This window comes from Rattus norvegicus, chromosome 19, assembly GCF_021556685.1.
Source record: "Rattus norvegicus strain SHRSP/BbbUtx chromosome 19, alternate assembly SHRSP_T2T, whole genome shotgun sequence".
In the NCBI taxonomy this organism is placed as follows: domain Eukaryota; kingdom Metazoa; phylum Chordata; class Mammalia; order Rodentia; family Muridae; genus Rattus; species Rattus norvegicus.
In genome coordinates, this window is record NC_141552.1 from 57917501 (window position 1) to 57939420 (window position 21920).

General features: G+C 45.5%; 1 protein-coding gene across 17 annotated transcripts in view; it reads left to right on the forward strand.

The window, feature by feature from the left end:
- The window catches only part of Wwox (WW domain-containing oxidoreductase), a 927977-nt gene that overhangs the window by 361142 nt on the left and 544915 nt on the right, over positions 1 to 21920 (forward strand). For 4 of the 17 annotated variants that reach the window (XM_087594232.1, XM_087594227.1, XM_087594241.1 and 1 more), the window contains one exon: positions 21342 to 21625. Coding sequence is in view for 2 of the 4 variants with exons in the window: in XM_087594227.1 (XP_087450353.1) it covers positions 21342 to 21400 (59 nt within the window). In the remaining 2 variants the exon portion in view is untranslated. 17 annotated transcript variants of the gene reach the window in all.

Here is a 21920-nt window from a genome sequence, read left to right on the forward strand (position 1 = left end):
GGGTTACGTATCCACAGAGGAGTAAGAGGATGAGCCAGAACTAGTTGCCAGAACTAGAATTGTTTCGAGCTGTGCTTTAAGTGCACGCCTTGCCCCACTCAGTGTAAGTATTGGGGGAGGGGGGGCAGACATGATATCATAATGGTGTCTTCATGAATGTCTGCTGAATTATTATGGGCTCCAGCAGAGAAAGGGAAAATGTTGGGTTTGGATTCTATAACTATCATGTTGTGGTCCAGAGAGCCCAAACACTGAAATATCCCCTGGCATTAATACACCTATCAAAATCCTCAGCCCTCCCCAGGACGCTGGGTAGCTGGACTAGAAGCTCGTGTGAAATTGACCAGATCGCCTACTATTTAATCTGCTTTTCATCAGTGGGTGAGCACATAGGTACACACAGAGATGGAGTGAGTAGAAGAAGGCTCACCCTGCCTCTACATCCGGTATGCTCATGACTAGCCAGACAACCTTCAATGAGGATATTAAATCCCCCCCCCCTCGGCTCTTACCCAAGAGCTCTAGCATCTTTCTGACACCCTGCAAGAGGAACGAGAAGTAAGCCCTTAAAGGGCCTGGCATGGTGCCTTTTAATTGGAGTTTAGTATGTGGCAGTTGTTGCTGGTTCGCGTTTGCTGTTATTAAAGTTATCTTTACGTAAAGCACACACAATTCCCATAGGAGTAGTTTTGGTGGTGTTGTTTCATTTCTATACAAGTAGAGACTCGCAGTTTTAATATCAACAAGGCATATTCACAAGGTGCCCAGATTCCATTTATTTAGGAAAACCGTAGAAATGTCAGCTGTGTACCCGGCACCGAGGAATGTCCTGGGAAATGGGCCAGCCACATACAAAAGTTCCCAACCTCACAGAAAGTGTGCCTTCTCCCTCTGAAGGCCTCCATTCTGCCTAACAGTGTCTGTACCAGGGCTGGGGTCTCCCTTAACTCCAAGAGAACATGTCATGGAACCTTGTTTGTGACTCACTGATCATAAAGTTGCATTTCAACATTGTACCAGGGCAGCCACATGTATCCTGTGGTGCTTAGAGGCATACTTTTCTGTAGGACTAGCAAAGGTGGAGTGTATCATGCAGAAAATCTCAGGAAGTCCTCCAAGCAGTCTGAGTTGAGTATCTCACACTGCTTACCACTTGGGAAGTTGTAAATCTGATTTTGGCTGAGCTGTGGCCCTGGTTCGGTGTTGTCATTTGATGGTTATAGAGAGATGGAGACGCTCTGAAGCAGGTACAAGTGGTCCTGACCTTTATCTGTGTGCCACTGTCTCTTCTGTGAAACAGGAGTCACTGATGCCCGAGCGTGAGGATTAAAAGCACTCACGCTTCATTGCTCAGGGGCTGGACATCTGAGACACAGGGAGGGACACCCAGGTCTCTGCAGTTTGTTTTTCTTATTAGCGATGCATTGTTTGATAATCATTTCGATCACCTCTTGGCCAGTCTTTTCACCCCTTCTGCCTTGTCTATTCCAAACCCCTTTCTGTGTGGGATAAAACACAGTAATCTGCTTCTTGCAAACTTCATATATGTCTATAATGCATATATCACATATGGGTATATTGTATGAAGACTAATGTGCATGTATATATATGTATGCATATATGTGTATATATATATATGTGTATGTATATACATATAATTTGCTGTGATTGGAATGTTTATTTCCATTATTCAAGAATGGGTTGAAATCCCAATTCACATAGGGATGCCCTTAGGATGTCCATGAGCCATAAAGTGGATTCTTCATAGAGTCCTTCCCCACAAGGCTCATGGAACATACTGGAACATGGAGTGTAACTATTATAAGAGACAGAAGTCAGGGAGTACTGGACAAAAAGATGTCTTCTGGATATGACAGAGCTGTTGCATCAGGAACTCATAGTAACTACGGTTGTCTGGACAAGATTTGCCCAAGTCTAGCCAGTCAACATTTCAGCATGAAAGGGAAGAGACGCACGAAATCCCCACGCCTAACTGAGGCGTTACTGGCGATTGAGCTGGGATAGGGGGAGTCCGTTTTCCTGAGGGATATTGGCCCCAGTAGTTAGTCCATGCTCACAGGCAATACCCATTTGACTCAGTGGGCCATGAAACAAGGATTTGCTGTTAGGGGAGGCCTGGGGGAATCTCAGAACAGTGGGAAGCAGGAAATGGTGGGTAACTATGATCAAACATAAATATGAAATTCTCAAAGAAAACCTAAGTGCTGTTTTTTCAAAAGAAGTTCATGAGAGATCCTCACCTCTCCTTCCATATAAGGTGAGGAGGTGCCTTCCACATCCTTCATAGACCGTCCATAGACACAAAATCTACTGCTCTTTGACCTTGGACTTCTAGCCCTGTACACATTAACCTTCAGGTGCTGGTCGTTTTGTGATGGCAGCTTGACTGCATTAAGACAGGGCTTTGATGAGCCCCTCCCCACCGCACCTGCTTGCTATAAAACGCAGGGCCCGTCTGCATAGAGATTTGGATTTAGCTCTTCTGGTAAGCGGAACAGGATTCCTTGCAGAGGCTCTACACAGCCACCTCCCAAATGGAGTCTATGGGGCTTTCACTCAATGTCTGAGGTCTCTCCCTCTGTGCCAGCCACCGACAGTGGTGCAGTCAGCACCCTTGCCCAGTCTAGACCGATGCTTGGATTCTGACGGGCTGGTTCCCAGGTGTGGGATTGCTAAGCCAGATTCTAAACTTTTAAAACGTCTTTTTATCATTCTAATGGATTGCAGTGAGGAGAGCCAAAGAATCATGACAGGAACACTCGGAGTGAAGTTTTTAGATGTAAAAGCAGATGGTAATTAGGAGGACACACATTAAAGAGGGTAATTTGAGCGGCATTTCACAGTATTAATTGGTTTTAATGTCTCCGAGACTTTCAATTCCATTTTTTGAGGATGAGGAAGCAGGTGGTAATTCCTAGGCTCTGCTCGCTGATTGTGCACGCACAGAGCAGAGAGGGGGCTCCTTAATCTTGCTGGTGCTTGGGCAGAACAAGAAAGTATCACGCCAAGAAAGCCAAGTACACACGGACATCGGCATGTAGGACTGCCCAGTGAATGTGAGGAGGTGGGAGAAGGTGGTAGTGGTGTTCACTGTGCGGGACAGAAAGCCAATGCAGCTTATGAATCTCCACATTCGCTGCTCATGCATTACAGTGAAGGGGTTCACCCTCAGCAGGCCCCTTCTTCCCATAGAGCCTCTCTTTTGAATCCAAAGTTCCTGAAGTTCAGCTTCCCGAGTCAAGGGAGAGGGTCCTTGATGGCATCTGATGGAAGGTAGATGAGTTTGTGCTTTACCATGACTCACATATAAAAGGAACATAGAGAGCTCTGAACACTCTTGTTTAGACAGCAGTGGTCAGGACGAATAGGCACTTCATGAAGGACGGTTGGCAGGACCAAGAAGATTGATGGTTCTAGAAGCATGCATCGGCCTTAGCCAACAAGCAGGCACATTCTGTGTGAGTACATAGCCAAGAGTTGACAGCCTTGCATGACTCACTCCCAGGACTTCATTACTGAGGCCAGGGAATCTTCGAGAAGCTTTAGTGGGCATCTTGTAGATTGTCTCTGCCTTTCAATGCAATATTTCACTGTGAGGGAGTAGGTGGTGATGGGCCATCCTAAGAAAGAGTCAGAAAGGAGGAGGGATGTGGAAAAGGCAGAAAATGATTAAATGTGTAGCCCAAGAACCCAATCTGGGGCCGTTAACCTCTAGCTCTATTAGAGAAGACAACCCATACACTCAGGACAGACATATTGTAGGGCAGACAGTTTTACTTACAAGGGAGAGACCAGACATACATGCCTGTCAGTGACAGAAAAGCTGCTCATCTACCTAAGTTAAATTCTAAACACACATCTTCCCTCTTTACGGGTTATGCTACACCGGTTTCTGACTTTATAGGTGTTCTAAAAAAACTTTACACGTGCCCCTTTATTTCACTAGAACAAATCCAAAGTCTGTTGTAGCCAATCCTGAGGGTCAGAGTTCCACATTCTGGTGTCATCAGACTTTGGGACGTTTGCATAGACTTTTCCACCTGAATATCTGACATAGCAAAAAAAAAAAAAAAAAAAAAAAAAAAAAAAAAAAAAACCAAAACCTGTTTATCTTATCTTTTAAGGTAAGCATTAGAGATATGGGATTCTCAGGTTGGGTTACTTGCTGGATTCCTCAAAGCATTAGATAGTAGTCAGTCATTGCTTTACAAAGTAGCTCATTCTTCCTGTCATGAGCCCACTAGGGAGTATGTCTACTGTGGGCCTGTGAGAGCACCTGTGCTTGTGGGGACCGGGTTGTGGAGAGCGTTCATCTAGGTCTTCCAAGATGTTGACATACTTTTGGTTCTAGACGGGGAAGGCAACAATTGTAGCGATAATTCAGGAAGTCCAGGGTCAGAGAGATGAAGCAATTTGTCTGAAGCCAGCTGCACTCCCATATTGGACGTCCCGAAGCTGTGTTCTTTTCATACATCTAGGCATGGCAGTGGAGGGACGTAGAAGGAAGCAGAAGACAGATGTTGTAAACTCAGGACGTAGAATTGAGACTCACCCATCTTTGCTCTATGGCCTTTACTAAGGCATTAAGTACAGTCACGAAACCTGGAAGGGGTGGAAAAGACAAGTTCAGATTAAAACCACAAACAGCAACACCCTGGCGTTGTTGTCACCCTTTGACAGTCACAAAGGACACACTAGAGACTGTTTCTCAGGCCTGGCAGGAACCTTGGTGTTCGAGCACTCGGTTCTCTTCCACATTGGAGGAGACAACTCCCCTGACTCTCAGGCTGTTCTCACCATCTCCCAGTCCCCATGTCATTCCCTCTGCCTCCTCAGTCACTCACTATCAAACGACCTCTAGATCTCTCTTTGCTGCCCCATATTACCATTAGAAGACATCCACACTGAGAAATCACTCAGTTCCTGTTTTTGATTAATATTTTATCAGCCACGAGAGGAAATGGTATTCTGCAGCAACACTAATTGAGCAGATGAGATGCTCTCACCAGCTTAGGTTAAAACGTACGGGGCGGGCTGCAACTTCAGAGACTGCATGAGCCTTGGGATATAGAGTCCAGCATCAGCATCGTGGGTTATGGTAGGGAGAAAGCCCATCATGGTCTCCACAGAAACCAAGCAACATTCTTTCTTGAATAAGATCTTAGAACATAGTAGTGGTGTTGGTGACGTTGACGACAATGATAAATCATGATAAAGTCATATGTAAAAAGCAAACAACCTCAATATGGATTTTATAGTGTCTGATTGTATGTGCCACTGTGTATAAATTTGAGGTCACTCAGTGAGCAGCCATACACTGGGTCCCTGTAACACCCACTTCTAAGCAAGAAGTCAGCTCACCCCAGTCTTTATTGAAATGGTTCCATAACAGAGGAAGCAGAATAACTATCAGGTACTTTGCCATCCGGTAATTACTGAATCGTAAACATTCGAAGGGCTGAAGGTCATGGGTTTGGAAGCAACCCTAGTCTGATTCTTTGTGGATTTCAAATACATGCACTCTGTATCCGGGTGGTGGGATTTTAATTCTCGCTAGTCTGATATGTGTGTGTGTGTGTGGGGGGGTAATTCCATCACTTTTATTTTCTTTGATGTAGTACAGGCTGGATGGAAATGGCTTTAGCACTTCATGGACTGACTGTGTTAGAAAGATGAGCTGTTTACCCTCACTCCTGATGTCCACCAGAGGCTTCTGATTTATGTGAAGGTGAGCCTAGGGCAGGAGAACCAGCTGCTCACAGACTCCTTGAAGGAGGCCCAGGCTCTCAAGGGAAGAGGGGAATGCAGGGAGAGGGAGGCTCAGGGTATAGCCAGCAGCAGGAGTTTAGGGGGGGGGGACAGAAAATTCCAGGTAAGAGCACAGCACCTTCCCTGGATATTGCATTGGTGTGTGGTGTGTGGTGTGTGGCGCTCAGCGTAAGCTCTTCCCTAAAGGCTGTGCTCAGGTGTCCTGGAGAAGCCATCATTACATCCTGGCAATTCCAATTTGCATGGCTATCCAATCCACAGCAAATAATGCAGAACTGTGTCAGCCTGAAAACATCCCTTCCTAATTCTCTCCTGGGCTCGGGCCAATTCATGCCCCTCCCCCCTTGTTCTTGGTACAGTTGCCATTGTTACTGTGGGGCCGCTAGTACTGTTGGTACTGACACTGAAGTCATAACGGGGATTTCTGTCTTTTGGTGGTTAGATATGTTTCTCCCCCACCACAAGACACTTCATTTTTAACCTTCTTCCATTAAAATCCAGCTTAATTAGTAAGATTTAATGAACCAGAAAGTTCATATTTGTCTTTTAACTGATGAATTATTATGCACCATGTAACAGATCATATTTAAAATGTAATAAAAGAAGTTTAAAATACCAGCTATTCAGTCTCTGGTGACAATACAGAGCCAACTGGACAAGATTTTCCTGCAAGAAATAGCCCTTACTCTTTGTTCTGTATTGTTTCCTGAAATAGACTGTGGTCACTCGGTTTGGTTGGGGAGAGGGGCCGGGAGGCTGCCAACAATATGTTCTCTCCTTGTCCTGTTTCTCAGGGACAATGGTGTCTTGGAGTAAATAATTATGTGGCTGCCCTGAGCCTCTAGGGCTACATCATCTCATTCCTTCCCCGTCCCTCTCTATCCCCATCTGTCCTCTGTGTTGTTGACATGGAATCATGGTGGCCTAACCAGAGCCTTGTTTAGGAGTTTTAGGAAGGCACATGCTATTTTAAGAAGGCACCAAGTATAATTTTTTCCATGCAAAATGGAGATATGAAACACAGAGGCATGGTTTACCAGTGGTTGGGACATCATACTTTACGGTTGTGAAGCACACGACCTCTCTGCCTGAGACATCCAGTAAGCAGCCCCGGCTTCTGTAACTTTAATGAAAGAGCTTTGTCAAGAGCGTTTCTGTGCAGACGTAGCACACAGCCCTGGTTGTTAACATGGCCTTGACAGTCCACACTGGAGTGCAGGATGCTCAGACCATAACTGCACTGTGGTGGAGGTGGGAGCAGGAAGAGATAGGGCATCAGTGAGGGCTGGTGGCGGACCGCTCCTGATACTGCCTGCCTCCCTCACCCAGCCTTGAGGAATGGCTGCTTACTCCCATCTACATCAAGGAATATGGTGACTTGTAGGGGAGTTGGGAGAGTCAGAAGGGCAGGTGATGTTCTAAGCCCCAGTGCCGCTGTTCTACCAGACTCCATTGAGCAATCTCAGACTTACCCAAAACAAGCATGAAGTCCAGCATGGCACCCTGAGGCGCATATGGTCTCACACCATCCTAGACAAGTCCTGGTGACCAGAAAAGCTCACTGTCATAGTGTGGTCATTGGAAACATCCCCTACCAATGCCTCCTAAGAGGACAGAACCCCAAATTACATGTCTAGCAGGAAAGTTGTTTGTATCACGTGTAGCACACATGATCTTCTTCCTGCAGAGTGACTTTAAGGCAAGTCTGCTCCTGAACCTGTCCTCCTGGAGTCTTTGATACAAAACTGCTTGAACATACAACAGAACACACTCTGGGTGGATGCTTTAGAAAACCCCTGCACTTTGTAGGAATGAGAGACTCTGTGCAACTAGGAGATAATTTTGAATCAGCTCATTCTTCTTTGAAGTCGATGCCAGATGCATCTTTTCCATTTAATTCCTGTCCCTTGATCACTTTTAACTCTCTCCAATTAAATACATTTCAGCCTTGTAGTGTCTCTTGAGACAACCTTTAAAAGCAAGATGTGTGAAGACATTTGGTGTTTATAATAGCTGGTGTGATGGCTTGTATATGCTTGGCCCAGGGAGTGGCACTGTTGGGAGGTGTGGCCTTGTGGGCGTGGGCTTTAATACCCACGTCCTAGCTGACTGGAAGTCAGTATCCTGTTAGCAGCCTTCAGATGAAGATGTAGAACTCTCAGCTCCTCCTGCACCATGCCTACTTGGATGCTGCCATGCTCCTGCCTGGATGATAACTGAACTTCCCAACCTCTAAGCCAGCCTCAATTAAATGTTCTTTTTAAGAGTTGCTTCGGTCATGGTCATGTTCACAGCAGTAAAACCTAGCTAAGACACTTGGTGTGAAGACGTTTTTTGTCTAGTGGTTCTCAGTTGGGTGATTTGGCTTTTGGTTAATACTTGGCGATGTCTGGAGTGAGAAGGGACTAGGGGAGAGATGCTCCATCCAGCGCCCATTGGATGGAGGTCAAGGCTATGTTTAATACTACCGTGTACAGGACAGCTCTGTCCTCCTAAACATCAGCACTGTCTAGGTCACAGAGCTCAGTACATCCAGTGTGGCAAGGTTCAAGGTGTTTATGTCCTGGGACAAGTTGTCAGGGCTTGTGACACAGCTCTAGTTCTCTTTCAGCCTCGTTTACCGTGGGTAATTAGGAGAAATTAAACAGAAGAATTTCTGTCACCCGGTGCCTATCTCCAAAGCATCCAAGGTGCTAATTAGAGTGTTTTGTTGCCTGTAAAAACAAGAGTCAGAATCCATGATTGATTCATGATTATTTTAAAATTAATGCCGCTATTATCATACAAAGCCGTGGTAAGTGGAGGTAGGAGACCTTCTGCCGTGGGACGTTAAGTCAACATCGCAGTAAACACACAGTAAACCCATTTGTCTCAGGCTTAATACTTTGTTGTTTCTTTTGAGCACTCTTAGACGCCCGTGGGCTTTTTAGCATTCTTTGAAAGTTGTAATTTATTAATATTTTTTTTAATTTGGCTTGTAAGAGTGATCCTCAGTAACGGCTCCGTGGAGAGTGAAAAGAAAGCGCTGCTCTGTTTTCAACAGCTGGGGTTTGGACTCCAAGTCAGGCCAGTGGGGGACTTGGAGTTCCTAGACTCCACTCTCTCACGCCCTGGAGGAGGAGTCAGCCGCTCAGCCACAGGGATACCGGGTGACCCCTCAGATGTGTCCTCACATAACTGGGTCGAGATTAGCTGCCCCAGCAAAGCATTTGGCTATGGTCCTTGAGTCCCCTTTGTTTTATTTTACATCTTGCTGGTTTAGCTTTTGTATCTATGGACTCCATTGAGGCAACCTCTCGGATTAAACCTGATAGGACTAGTCCAGGGATGGCCAATTTTATTTTGGTTTCTGGTTTCAGCCCGCTATTGTGTGTGTGTACGTGTGTGTGTGTGTGTGTGTACGTGTGTGTGTACATGTGTGTGTACATGCACGTGTGTGTACGTGTGTGTATGTGTGTATATGTGTGTGTATGTGTGTATATGTGTGTGTATGTGTATGAGTGTACGTGTGTGTACGTGTGTGTGTACATGTGTGTGTACATGCACGTGTGTGTACGTGTGTATGTGTGTATATGTGTGTGTGTATGTGTATGAGTGTACGTGTGTGTGTACGTGTGTGTGTGTACGTGTGTGTACATGTGTGTGTACATGCACGTGTGTGTACGTGTGTGTACATGTGTGTGTACATGCACGTGTGTGTACGTGTGTGTACGTGTGTGTATGTGTGTGTGCGTCTGTGTATGTGTGTGTGCATGTGTGTGTGTGAGAGTGTACATGTGTGTACATGCGCGTGTGTGTATGTGTGTACGTGTGTGTGTGCGTGTGTGTTTGTACGTGTATGTGTGTGTGCGTGTGTGTGAGTATACGTGTGTGTGTACATGCGTGCGCGCGCACGTGTGTGTGTGTGTGTGTGTGTGTGTGTGTGTGTGTTGCAGAGTTCATGACCGTAAGATTTTGTAGTGGGTTGGCTTCACGGCAAGGGAACTCTAGAGGCAAAGAGCTGTGGGGGTGAAGACTCAGTCTCAAGAGGAAACTTGGCTGAAACAGAAAGATAGCGAATGGCCTACCTGTGAGCAGACTGTCCCAGCTCTGGGCTTTTAAATCAGGATTTTCCTGAAAATTGAATGTTTGGGGCTAATATCTGGCTTATCATTTTTCCCCTTCTTCTTTCATTTTTCTTTCTTCTCACCCTGCATACATGGAATCAGACCTGAGCTGTGTGTTAGGGAGTGCTCTCCCACAGAGCTGTGTCCACAGAGCCCTCTCAAACTTTTGAGACAGGATCTGAATTACTAGACTGCCCTTGATTGTAAGCCATGGCCCAGTCAGGCTTTGAATTTGTGGTCATCCTGCCTCAGCATCCCGAGTGGTTGAGGTTGCAGGTTTGTTCCCTAAGATGCCTTTTACCGTGAAGCCTGAAGGTTATGTGTTTCACTCCTTGCTACTTCCCCACTCTTACCTATTTCCTACACCCACTTCCTGTATCAGGCACAGAAGCAGACTGTCACCCGGTGGTTCTGCCTTTTCAGCAGAGATGAGTGATTGGTGGTGGCGCCCACACTAGGTTAGGTCTCCGTGACCCAGGAGACAATTCTATGGGGAATCAGCCTACTCTATCTTCTCTGTCTGCATCTCTGCTCCAACTACTTGCTCTAATGGTGCTGGGGCTAATGGTAAGATTTGATTTCTGGAAGGAGTCAGAAGAATATGATATGTGCTACCCCTGCGGTCCTCTGAACAATCCTCCCAACCAGACCGTTGCCCTGAAGTGGGAAGAAAAGGGGACATTTAAACCCTTCACCGAATAAGATTTTGATTGCATCCAATGCCTCTGACCTCTGAAGTTGCTGTTTAAAGGATGCCTCCCTAGGCTCATATTTTGATACCTTGAATGTGGGAGATCGGAAAGCCAGTGGTCTCTGTCCCAAGGTGCACTCAGGAATTCCAAAATCTCCGTTTCCACTGGAGCCGGGAAAAGGGCTGGAGAGAATCTAACTCTAATGCTTTAGAGTTGTACCAGAGCATAGAATGTTCTGGAAACCAGTTTTCCAGGGTATAAAGTAGGGATGATTCCCCTAAGTAACCTGCCGCCGTTGGCCACTCTGCGAGACTGTGACTTGCCTCGAGGCCACTGGAGGAGCTGGCTACCAGGCAGCCTTTGATTGCAGTATTGCCGACCAATCCACAAGTATCCGGCTTCCAGCCTGCTCTGACCTGGGTCTGGGATGTGGAACTGTCACTTGACAGTTTTTGCCAGAGCCTGCTCCTGCCCCTTTATGTCCCCTTGCAGATAGGGCTGTGCCCATGGCTCCTGGATTCTTCTGTGAGTCTCAGTACGGAGCCACTGCCGCCCCATGTGCAGGAAGTAAACCTGGAGATGCTTCCTTCCAGCTGAGTTGGGGTCTCTGAGGCTGATAGTCACGGTGCGAAGGAAAGGAAGCCACTGGGCTCCTGCTCGCTTATGTGGGTTATCTTTCTCCTTCATGTATCAATTCATAGCTCTCAAAGGAACATCTCTAAAGTCATTTATTAGATGGTTAGTGTATGCTAGCCTCGAGGCTAAGTCTTTGGTATGTTAATTTCAACTGCCCTCCCTCCCATTGTCTCTCTCTCCCCAACTCTGCCCACTCATCTGTTGTCTGTTACCTGATGTCTGTTAGAACCCACCAGTGATACCTGATGTCTGTTTTCTTGGTGAGCAGATAAGGAGGAGCTTAGGAGGATGCATAATACGTCCTCTGAAATCTCTCCTAAGTATGTGGAGGGGAGCTTATTTTCTTCTATAAATATAATATTTTATTAATTCTTTGATAATTCCATACATCCACAACTATATATTTTGATCTTATTCGCCCCCACCCTTCCCAGTTCCACTCCAACTCCTTTAGAGTTATATCCATTTTTTAAAATTACCCACGGAGTCCAGATTGTGTTGCCTCCCATGTGAGGCCATCCACTGGGTTGTGGTAGAAAGTATACACTTCTAAAGAAAACCGACTCTCTTCCCCCAGCAGCCATCAACTCTGAATAGTCCTCAGCTAAGGGTGGGGACTCACAACCCCCTTCCCCATCCTTGCTGGAATATTCACTGGCTCTGGCTCGCACAGACAGCCACGGCCCTCCTGAGTTCATGAGAGCAGCACGTGTCCTGTTCCAAAGACACTATTGTGAGGAGTTTGTTTGCTCACCATTCTCAAGTGTTACCTCCTGTCAGAAGACTGACCCTGTACTCATTTTACCCTTCCCACCAATATTTAGGCTTCATGGTTTTCTCTTGCATTGTGCGGTCCACTTTGGCCTCACTGCTATGCTCAGTCTTGTAACTGGAAGTCAGTCCACCTTTGAAATCTCACCTGCTGGCAGAAATGGGGGCTTGAGTTATGTCACTGGGACAACCCTTATCAAGCGCTGGAGTCAGATTCTTGGTCCTTACTCCCACACTCGCTGGAAGGGTGGACAAGAGGGTCCCTGGCGGATGGTGGGGACACTGGCAGATGCAGCTGATGCTGTCTGGATTTGGTGGGCAGGTGATCGAAGAGGGTCAGAACCCTCTTCCTGTGTTGGAACACACCATTGGACAGCCTTGCTCGGAAGGTCGGTGGAAGCCAGTTGGGACTGCTTTCCCATTATAGCAGCTTTGGCCTATCTCTCCATGGGCTTGCTGATAATCAGTAAATGAAATTCACCTTTCCCCCATTTCCCGAGGACTGAAAGATGAGGGGTGAGTTACAGGGCAAATCACAATCACTGTCTTTCTCCAACCTTGGGGTTGCAAGCTGAGAAAGTGGGGAGGGGTGGGATTATTTTATTTGGGAGAACACATTCAAGTTCGGCAGTTACTCGAAAGAAAATTAAGTTCCTGATTACAAGTCCCTCCTCTGGCCTTGTGAGGAAGATAGATTATAATCTTTAATTAATCTATCACTCACACCAAAAACAAGGGAGGGAGTACGAATGGAGGAGTGTTGGTATCCATTTATTTGGTGTTGCTTTGGGAAGCCCAGGTAGCAATATAGACGCTCTGCTATGAACATTCTCTACCTGACGTTTGTTTAAGATTTTAATTTGTTGCTGAGACCTAACTGGCTTCTCGGTATGCAAGTTGGGGCCGGGTGGCTCTGCCGTGGCCGGGAGTTTCCCTGCTGTAATGGAGATGGAATAGCTGTAAGAATGACCTTTCTCTGCCTTTGTCTGTGGCTGCCCTCCTCTTTAACAGAACACCTTTGAAACACTCGAGTTCTGAACTCTTGAACCTCTCATTCCGCTCGCCACACTCACAGCGGGGCTTGCAGTTTATCACGATAACCCTCCAAAGACTTTGCCTTCCCCACATTCGACATGGAGATAGAATTTTTCATAACCCTTTACTAGTCATAAATTTGATTGTTAAAGGACCCGGGTTGATCTTATTTCTAATACCCGCGTCCCCTGATTTAGGGGCATTTTCTTTCTGCTACCTCACCCCCCCTAAAAAAATGCTCAGTAAGGAAGCACATAAAATATGTCACCTGATATTGGAGGATTGTTTATTTCTGTTCATTTTGGACCTGAATAGTACCTATGAGATGCATTTGAAAACTTATCTCGTTTATACATTTATTCTATTGCCATTTCTCCCATTACCTGAAATATGAAATAGTCACTTTGAACAGCGAGCAAAGCCATACCCTTTCCTGGCTGTGAGTCACACAGGTAAAGGTAAAGACGTATTTTAGTGACCTCGGGAATGGCACGTGACAAGAGTTAGAATTTTGCATTGTATGTCATGTCCTTGCGCCTCAGACCCCACACCTGCCTTTCTCATACCCCTTTATGGATACATGGAGTTGCCTGGTTCCTTTTTCTGCTAGGATTCTCCTTGCACGGCCCCCAGTAAGTGCTGGGGGAATTGATACACTCGTAGGTGAACTGTGGTGTTTAAGTTTTCGACTAAATGCACAGAGGAAAAGTCCCAATAGCCACAGTGAACCAACCAAGCTCTACTGGTGAGGGGATTTTGTGAGGACTCACTGAGGTCTTTCACCCGGACACCCACATGCCCCTCCCTTAGGCATCCTTCACGGAAGCTCACACAGAGGCTCTAGAAAGAATCCTCCTGAGGAACTGAGGGTGAGAGATTAGAACTTTCCACAGTCCGTCTCTCCTCCACGAAACAGCTGCTTCATTACAAGCAGACACGGAGCCCCTGTAAAGAGTCTGGTTAATTCTTGTGGACAAACATAGGGCTGCGGACCCAAAGACTTTTTGGGTGCATATTCCAGGGTTTCTGAACCCCACCTCCAGGGGTGGTCATGTGATTCTTAGCAGGTGTCTACACTCACCTCACGGAAGAATGCATTTTGTCTATAGACAAGATGGCAGATCATGACTAGTGCAAGAGTTCACAAATAAGGCAGACCAACCAGTGAACCACACCCAAGGGTGGTTGTGTCCAACCTGGACTGTGTTCTCTGATGAGCAGTTTACTCCTTCCTTGTAGACAGGATCAGATCCAATACAACAGCACTCTTTCATTCAAATACAAGTACTTCCTGTTTCCGTTACTTACTCACAGGCAGGCCCACGCGCACGCGCACACACAGAGGCACGCATACACAGACTCGAAGTACACACCAGCTCACCTGGAACCTCGGACTACAGCCTGTCCTCCTGTTTCCGCTGCACCTTCTCTGTCCTCTGGTCTGTCTGCCGTCTGTGTGAGTGAGTGGGTGAGTGAGAGCCAATCTGTTCAGACATGATTAGTAAGAGCAGAGCAGGAGTAGCAGGGCTCAACAGTCGTGCCGTAGGGAAGACCGTGATAACAGAATTAGGAACCCTCAGGTAGAAGCATACAGTCACGCTGCCTGGCCCGGACTTCCCCTCACGTCACCCATTTTCTGATTGCAGATCCATCTGTCCCTACGAGTGAGTGTGTCTGGGATTCATAAAAAGCAGCAATCTGGGGGCAAAGAAGAAGGGATTAGCTTTCTTCTTGACACGCCAATGAGATGTCATTTTGCCAAATGTTCATTAGAGCTGATGTTTGCTCTGGGTATCAGACCAGGGAATGTGAATGTGTCTGTATGTGGTGGCTGCACTCCGGCTGCTCCACAGTAGTCCCTTCCTGTACGCTGAGCTCCCCCTGCTTCTTCTAAGCATATCCTTGTTTTACCCAGTGGAGGTTTTTTTTTATTAGATGTGTGTTTCTCACTATTAAGTATAATCATCTATTGACTTGAAGCAGTGTAGATAAAATTAAAATTTTCAAAACATTTATTTTGTACTCAAGTGTGTGCAAATCTGTATGTGGGTATGTACATGTAAGTGCACATATTTTTAAGTATGTGTATATCTGTGCACGGGTGTATACACGTAAGTGCACGTACCCATGGAGGCCCAAGTAAATACATGTCGTGAAGCTAGAGTTCCAGACAGTGGATGTTAGATACTAAATCAGTGATCCATCCATCCATCCCCTAATTTAAACTCCTGAAAGGCTTTCAGACTATTCAGAGAAGGGCTAGGAAGATGACTCAGTGGAGAAAAGTGCTTGCTGACAGACAGGACGGCCTGAGTTCAGTCCCTGGGACTCACATGAGTGAAGGACCAACTCCCACAAGTTGTCCCCTGACCTCCCTGAATACAATGTGGTACATATTACATGTGTATATGTACACAAACACTCTAAATTAAAAAAATTCACAGAGGTAACGTATATTAGTAATTTACATTTTGAATGTAAAAAGCAGTCTATGAAAATGCATGTATTATATTAAAATAATTACTTTGTATTAATACATGTATATGTACAGTACAAGATTCTGAATAAATACATATATACACATACACAATATGCATAGTTCTTTTATATAATATATGCATATATTATATATACTATATTTATATATACATATATATATATTTGTGCACAAGTGTATGCATGCATGCATGCAATAGAAAAAGCTGCAGAAAGAAACACACGAGGGCTGGAGAGATGGTTTAGAGGTTAAGAGCATTGACTGCTTTTCCAGAGGTCTCAGGTTTGCTCCCGGCACCTACATGGCAGCTCATAACTGCTCATAACTCATGTATGTGGTGCACAGACATATATGTGGGTTGGACACTGATGCACATTAGTAAATAGAGAAATAAAGAAATAATTTTAAAAGCCAGAACAAAAGGAAAATGTCTGCAGTTACTTATTGAACTTGGTCAGATGGACCTGGGATCAAATTCTGTATCACTCATTGGCCATGTGGAATGGCATCAAGTCAGGGTTGGATCTTAGTAAGCATCCTGCTTTCCTTCTGTAAGGGGACAGTCAGAAAAGCACTTGTCTCCCAGGGCTACATGTCAATGGCCTATGCACACATATTTATGGGACCTGAATGTGCCAGGCCTTATCACCATAGCTGGAACCTCTCCTGTGCCTTTCCTTTGTCCTTTGCTCCTCTCACTGGGAGCAAGGGTTACTTTTATAATATGAAAATGAATGTAGACTTAGCAAGGACTGACGAGACTATCTTCATGATCTGGTGTCTCATGCACCACCAGAGGATGTCTCCAAATGGAGGAGTCTAATGATGGGAATTGGGTGGAGCTAGTCTTCAATCCAGATTTAATCCTGATGTGTTTCCCCACATCACCCCTCCTAGAGGATCTACCAAACTCCCATGGACACCAATTGTGAAAGAACAGAAATCGCCTACCAAGCACATCTACTTGATAATGCTGGACCAAGGACCCGACGAGGGGAACCTGACTCTGGAGGGTGTGATAGGGTCTGTGTTCTTCTATCTGGAAAGATGAAGATTATCACACGAATTCTGAATGAAGGAAAAGAGAGGCATTCTGCAAAAATACCACACTGGATGCTGTGGGGTCCAAACTCACCCTCTCCCACACTCAGCCCTTGAATTTGGGGGGGGGGGTGGTCTTTAGAGTCCAAGCCCTCAGCAAAACTATGTTGCATGCTATTGTCATGGAACAAAACTGAGGTAGCAAAAGCCAGTCTGCAAAGGTGAGAATTTGCCTTGGAGCTGAACCGTGGCAGAAGGCTACATGAGGCCTTAAGTAAGCAGCTGGCAGTTGTGTGCCCAAGTCGGCTTTTTTTCTCTTTTCTTTTTTATATAAAAGACACAGCAGTAGTTCGTGAGTAAACGGTTCCTTGACCGTTCATCAGCCTTCTAAACTGGCATGATGTCAAATGGTAAATTAGGGAAGGCATTTCTACAAGAAGCAGAGATAATAAGGCCCGAGTGCTTTTGTTTTCTGCCTTTGATTCTTAATGCAGGGAAAACCTTCAGCCTCTCAGTTAAAACCCACATAAGGGACCTGGGAGTCATCACAGTCTGATCCCTGAAGACATTAGGCCAATTCCATTCTGTAGCCAGAACAAGTGGCAAAGAAAGACAGGACAAAAGACACAAGAGATAACATTTATTTCTTGGTTTAGGGGTGTGCACATGCACCTGTGTGTGTGCGTGTGTGTGCATAATGGATAGAATACGGTGTTGTGGGATGCTTTTCTTTCTTTCTTACTGATGTCATATCTCCCCCTCCAGTGTGCCCAGGGTTCCTTGGGGACATAGGCTGATCACCCTTGTGCCATCTAGTACACGTGTCCCTGATGGCCACTAGAGGGTGTCACAACAGCAACGAAGTGCTTTAGTCTAAGGGGTCACATGGCTTGCCTCTCAGCTGCCTTTTGGCTAGACTTGACCCGTGTCCCCACTGACTATGATATAAGACCTCCCTGTGATCACAGCCGGAGAAGACAAGAAGTCCTACTGCCTGGAGTCCCTGGGTCCCCAGACCTTACCTGTCATGCTCTGTGGGTTCTAAAGAAGCATGTCCCCTATGCACACACTCATGATCTGTTGGTGGGCATTGAATGCCCCACAGGGTTGTATAGCCTGGTGCCTGGTAGCACCCTGTCTCGCTGTCTGTAACTCAGAAACCCTCTTCCTTTGCATCAAGGACAGCAGATACTTTAATCATCGACAGCTGCCATTTCCACAGCCTCCCCTAAATTCCTTGTCTAAAAGGGGGGCTGTTACTAGGACAATGCAAAGAAAGGTAATCTGTGCCTAGACACACGGCCCTGGCTTTGAAAGCCTGCAGGGGTGGTGCATGGGGTTACTGCAAGGAGAGAAGAATCGGCAAGCAGAAACCCCTCTTTTCTACTTTCAAGGTGTCTGTGAGTCAGTTCACTTGTACATTTTAATAAATATCTAGCATAGGCTCTCCTCTTTCTCTCCTCTCCTCTCCTCTCCTCTCCTCTCCTCTCCTCTCCTCTCCTCTCCTCTCCTCTCCTCTCTTCTTTTTCTTCTTTCCTTCTGGTTTTTCAAGACAGGGTTTCTCTGTTTGCCCTGGCTATCATGGAGCTCACTCTGTAGACCAGGCTGGCTTCGAACTTAAAGATCCTCCTGCCTCTGCCTCTCAGGTGTTGGGATTAATGGCATACACCACCACTGCCTGGCAAAGCTCTTAATTTTCAGTGACTAAAAATCAAGAAGCGAGTCATTTGGTAAGAAAGTAAAGAAAAGGACCATAATAGTCACTCTAGTTCTAATGGTGAACGGTGGACATTTCTTAATACACTTTTATTCCATTTGTTATTAATAATATAGTACAAGTGCCTTATTATAATTCAGTCCAAATAACAATATATTGACAGCGCTTTATGGAGCATGTTGAAGCAGGTACTTACTAGTCCCCGACCTTTTGATGTAGGCTCCTTCTCCATTTTACTTACTAAGCAGATGTTTCCTGCTTGGCAGATGTGGAAACAGTGACTGAGGGAGGTAAGTGACTAGCGAAGACAAAGAGGTCCTAGGCTAAGGAGCTCAGGTTCAGCTGCAGGCTGTGTGACAGTCCCTATCCCTATACCTCCGTGCCTGGCGAGATTACTAAGACTGGGATTGTAGATCTGAGGAGGTGGCTCGGTGAGTTGAGTACATGCCTTGCACCATGAAAATGTGAGATGGAACCCCAGAACCCACGTGAGACGATTGGGTTTGGTAATGTATGTTTGCAATCCCAGCGCTGGGGAGGTGGGAGCTGGAGCATCCCTAGAGCTTGCTGGCTTGCCTGTCTAGTCAAATCGGTGAGTTCCAGGTTTAATGAGAGACCTTATCCCAAGAAAGTAAGATGGATTGAAAAAGACATGACTTCAACCTCTCACCTCCACATAAACATACGCATGCATGTATGTGCACCCAGTACATGGGCACATGCACATAAATATGTACACACACACACACACACACACACACACACACCCCACATGCACATAAATATGTACACACACACACACACACCACATGCACATAAATATGTACACACACACACACACCACATGCACATAAATATGTACACACACACACACCACATGCACATAAATATGTACACACACACACCACATGCACATAAATATGTACACACACACCACATGCACATAAATATGTACACACACACACACCGCATGCACATAAATATGTACACACACACACCACATGCACATAAATATGTACACACACACACCACATGCACATAAATATGTACACACACACACACACCACATGCACATAAATATGTACACACACACACCACATGCACATAAATATGTACACACACACACACCACATGCACATAAATATGTACACATACACACACACACACACACACACACACACACACACACACACACACCACATACAAAGGGGGGATTATTTCTAGAGTGCAATAGGCTAACTGGGAATTCCGTTTTCATTGATGTCTGAAGGTGAAGAAGACCTATGCGTCCTTGGCCTATTCCTATTTCCTGCAAAGGGCAGCTCTCACTCCAGGACAGAGGAGGGGGGTTGACTAGGTGGTGACTCTCTTCCCTGGACAGCATGATGTCACGGGTCAGAAGTTTCCCAGAAGCAGACGTGTATTTATGAAGTGCAGGCCCAGCATGCAGTGTTGCCTTGGTTTTGATTCTTGCTTCTGAGGAAGCTGTCACCTGTGTGAGCAGCGTGGCTTTCTACCCCAGAGCCTCTGGAGAGTGACTCCCTGATTGACGATTTTTAAAAACTTAAATTTGTCAACTTTGTTATGAAAAAAAAAAAAAAGCCTTGCAAGCATAGCAACATCGCACACTAAAATTACCCAGACCTGAGGTTTATACAACAGAATGAACGTCTACACAATTAGAACTGGCGTTCAGACAGAAGCTGTGCCGCTGCATACAGCTGTATACTTCTAGCACTGAATATATCGTATGAATGTGACCCGTCCAAACCAAAGACGCCCATGATAGAGTTAGAGCTAGGAAAACAAGTATCTTTCTGTTTTCTTTCCTAACTCAGGCCCATTCCCTGCATTCAGAATGTAAGAGTCACCTTCTAAAAGTTTTCTCATTCTCTTTTCTTCATGTTCTACCTCATCTGCATCCATGTGTGTTTAAAAACCCCGTATCCTCCATCCATGCTTGAATATGACAACTCATCCCATTGTCCTGATGTAAAGTGAGAGGCCAGAGAGGCCAGTGAGGCCACTGTAGCTACTGACTGGCCTTGGAAGCTCCATTCTGGACCAGGTGCTGTGTGAATTTCCTGGGGCTACTATAGTAAAATGCCACAGACAGAGGCTTAAGCCTCATACGTTTACTGTCCTGGAGTCCTAGAGAATCAAACCCAAGGTTAACTTGCTAGCAAACTTGATTTCTTCTGGAATGTCTCCTGCCTGGCTGTACAGACAATCATGAATTCCACATGGCCATCACTTGGCTGGTTGGCACACACCCCTAGTCTCCTACTTTGTGTTGTTTGAGTATGCTGTGGACATTTTGCATTGGTGTCCATGTGTTTGTGTACATGTGTGCCTATTAATGCGTGTCTGTGGAGGCCAAATGTCAACCTTAAGCATAGTCAGGATGAAGACAAATGAACTCTGATGCTCATTCAACTCAATTTCTACCTGTTTTGTTTTGTTTTGATTTGTTTTTAGGACCCCAGCCTATGCAGTGTTGATTCCTGGTGGGCCTTCCTGCCTGAGTTAACCTAATCTAGAAACTCTCACAGACATGCCCAGGAGTCGACTGCCAATTTCTAAATGTGTCAAATTTTGGCATCAATATTAGCCATCATAAGTATAACCCCATTGATGAGTCCCTGTCATTATCCCAGAATCCTTCTCCAAAGACCTTGATACTATCACATGCCTGAGTAGATTTCAATATAGGAGTTTGGGAAGAGATCTATGAGACATATTTCTACATCTCAGTACTTTAAAGGTTTCCATGGCTTAAGTTCTGTCTACACTGTCAGTTTAAGAATCCCTCAGGCCATATGTCATCCAACTGCCATGCATGAAATTAATCCCAATTGCTAAAATAATCCAGAGGGCCTAGAAAAGGCAATTGGACACGGGGAGACTCCAGGTTTCCTGAGTCACAGAGACGTTCATACATAGTCTGTATGCCAACCCAAGGGCATCTTGCCCAGGTTTTAGGAAGAAAATATTTCAAAGTAGAGTTTATTTTTTATCTAATATTTTGTTTTGTTTTATCTTGCAAATTCCTCAAGAGCACATGACTGCCTCATTGGATGAATCTTATTTTTACCTTTGGCTTCTATCAACCTGACCATGACCTGTCAAGGAACCAACGGGCCAGTTGACTGCAAATGAGTTTGCCTTTCATGCCATGTTGTTCTGTCCGCTCACAACGCAAATGATTCCAGGTCATTCCAATTTATTTAATTAATTTCAGAGATGAAATTATCCTGCCCAGTAACTCGATTGCTAATGGCATTTATTGTAATGGTTCTGTTCAGGTTTGCTGGTTGGAAAATAAACTCCTTCATTTCAATATTTGCCTCTTGGCTACAGCCCATAAGCTTGTCATATGCCATGACCTCATTACCACCACAGCTTAGTTGTAAGTTAATGTACTCCTAGGTGTGTGTGTGTGTGTGTGTGTGAGAGAGAGAGAGAGAGAGAGAGAGAGAGAGAGAGAGAGAGAGAGAGACAGAGACAGAGAGAGAGACAGAGAGACAGAGAGAGGGAGAGACAGAGAGAGAGGGAGAGACAGAGAGGGAGAGAGAAAGAAACAGAGATAGAGTGAGAAAGACAGATAGAGACAGAGAGAGGGAGAGACAGAGAGA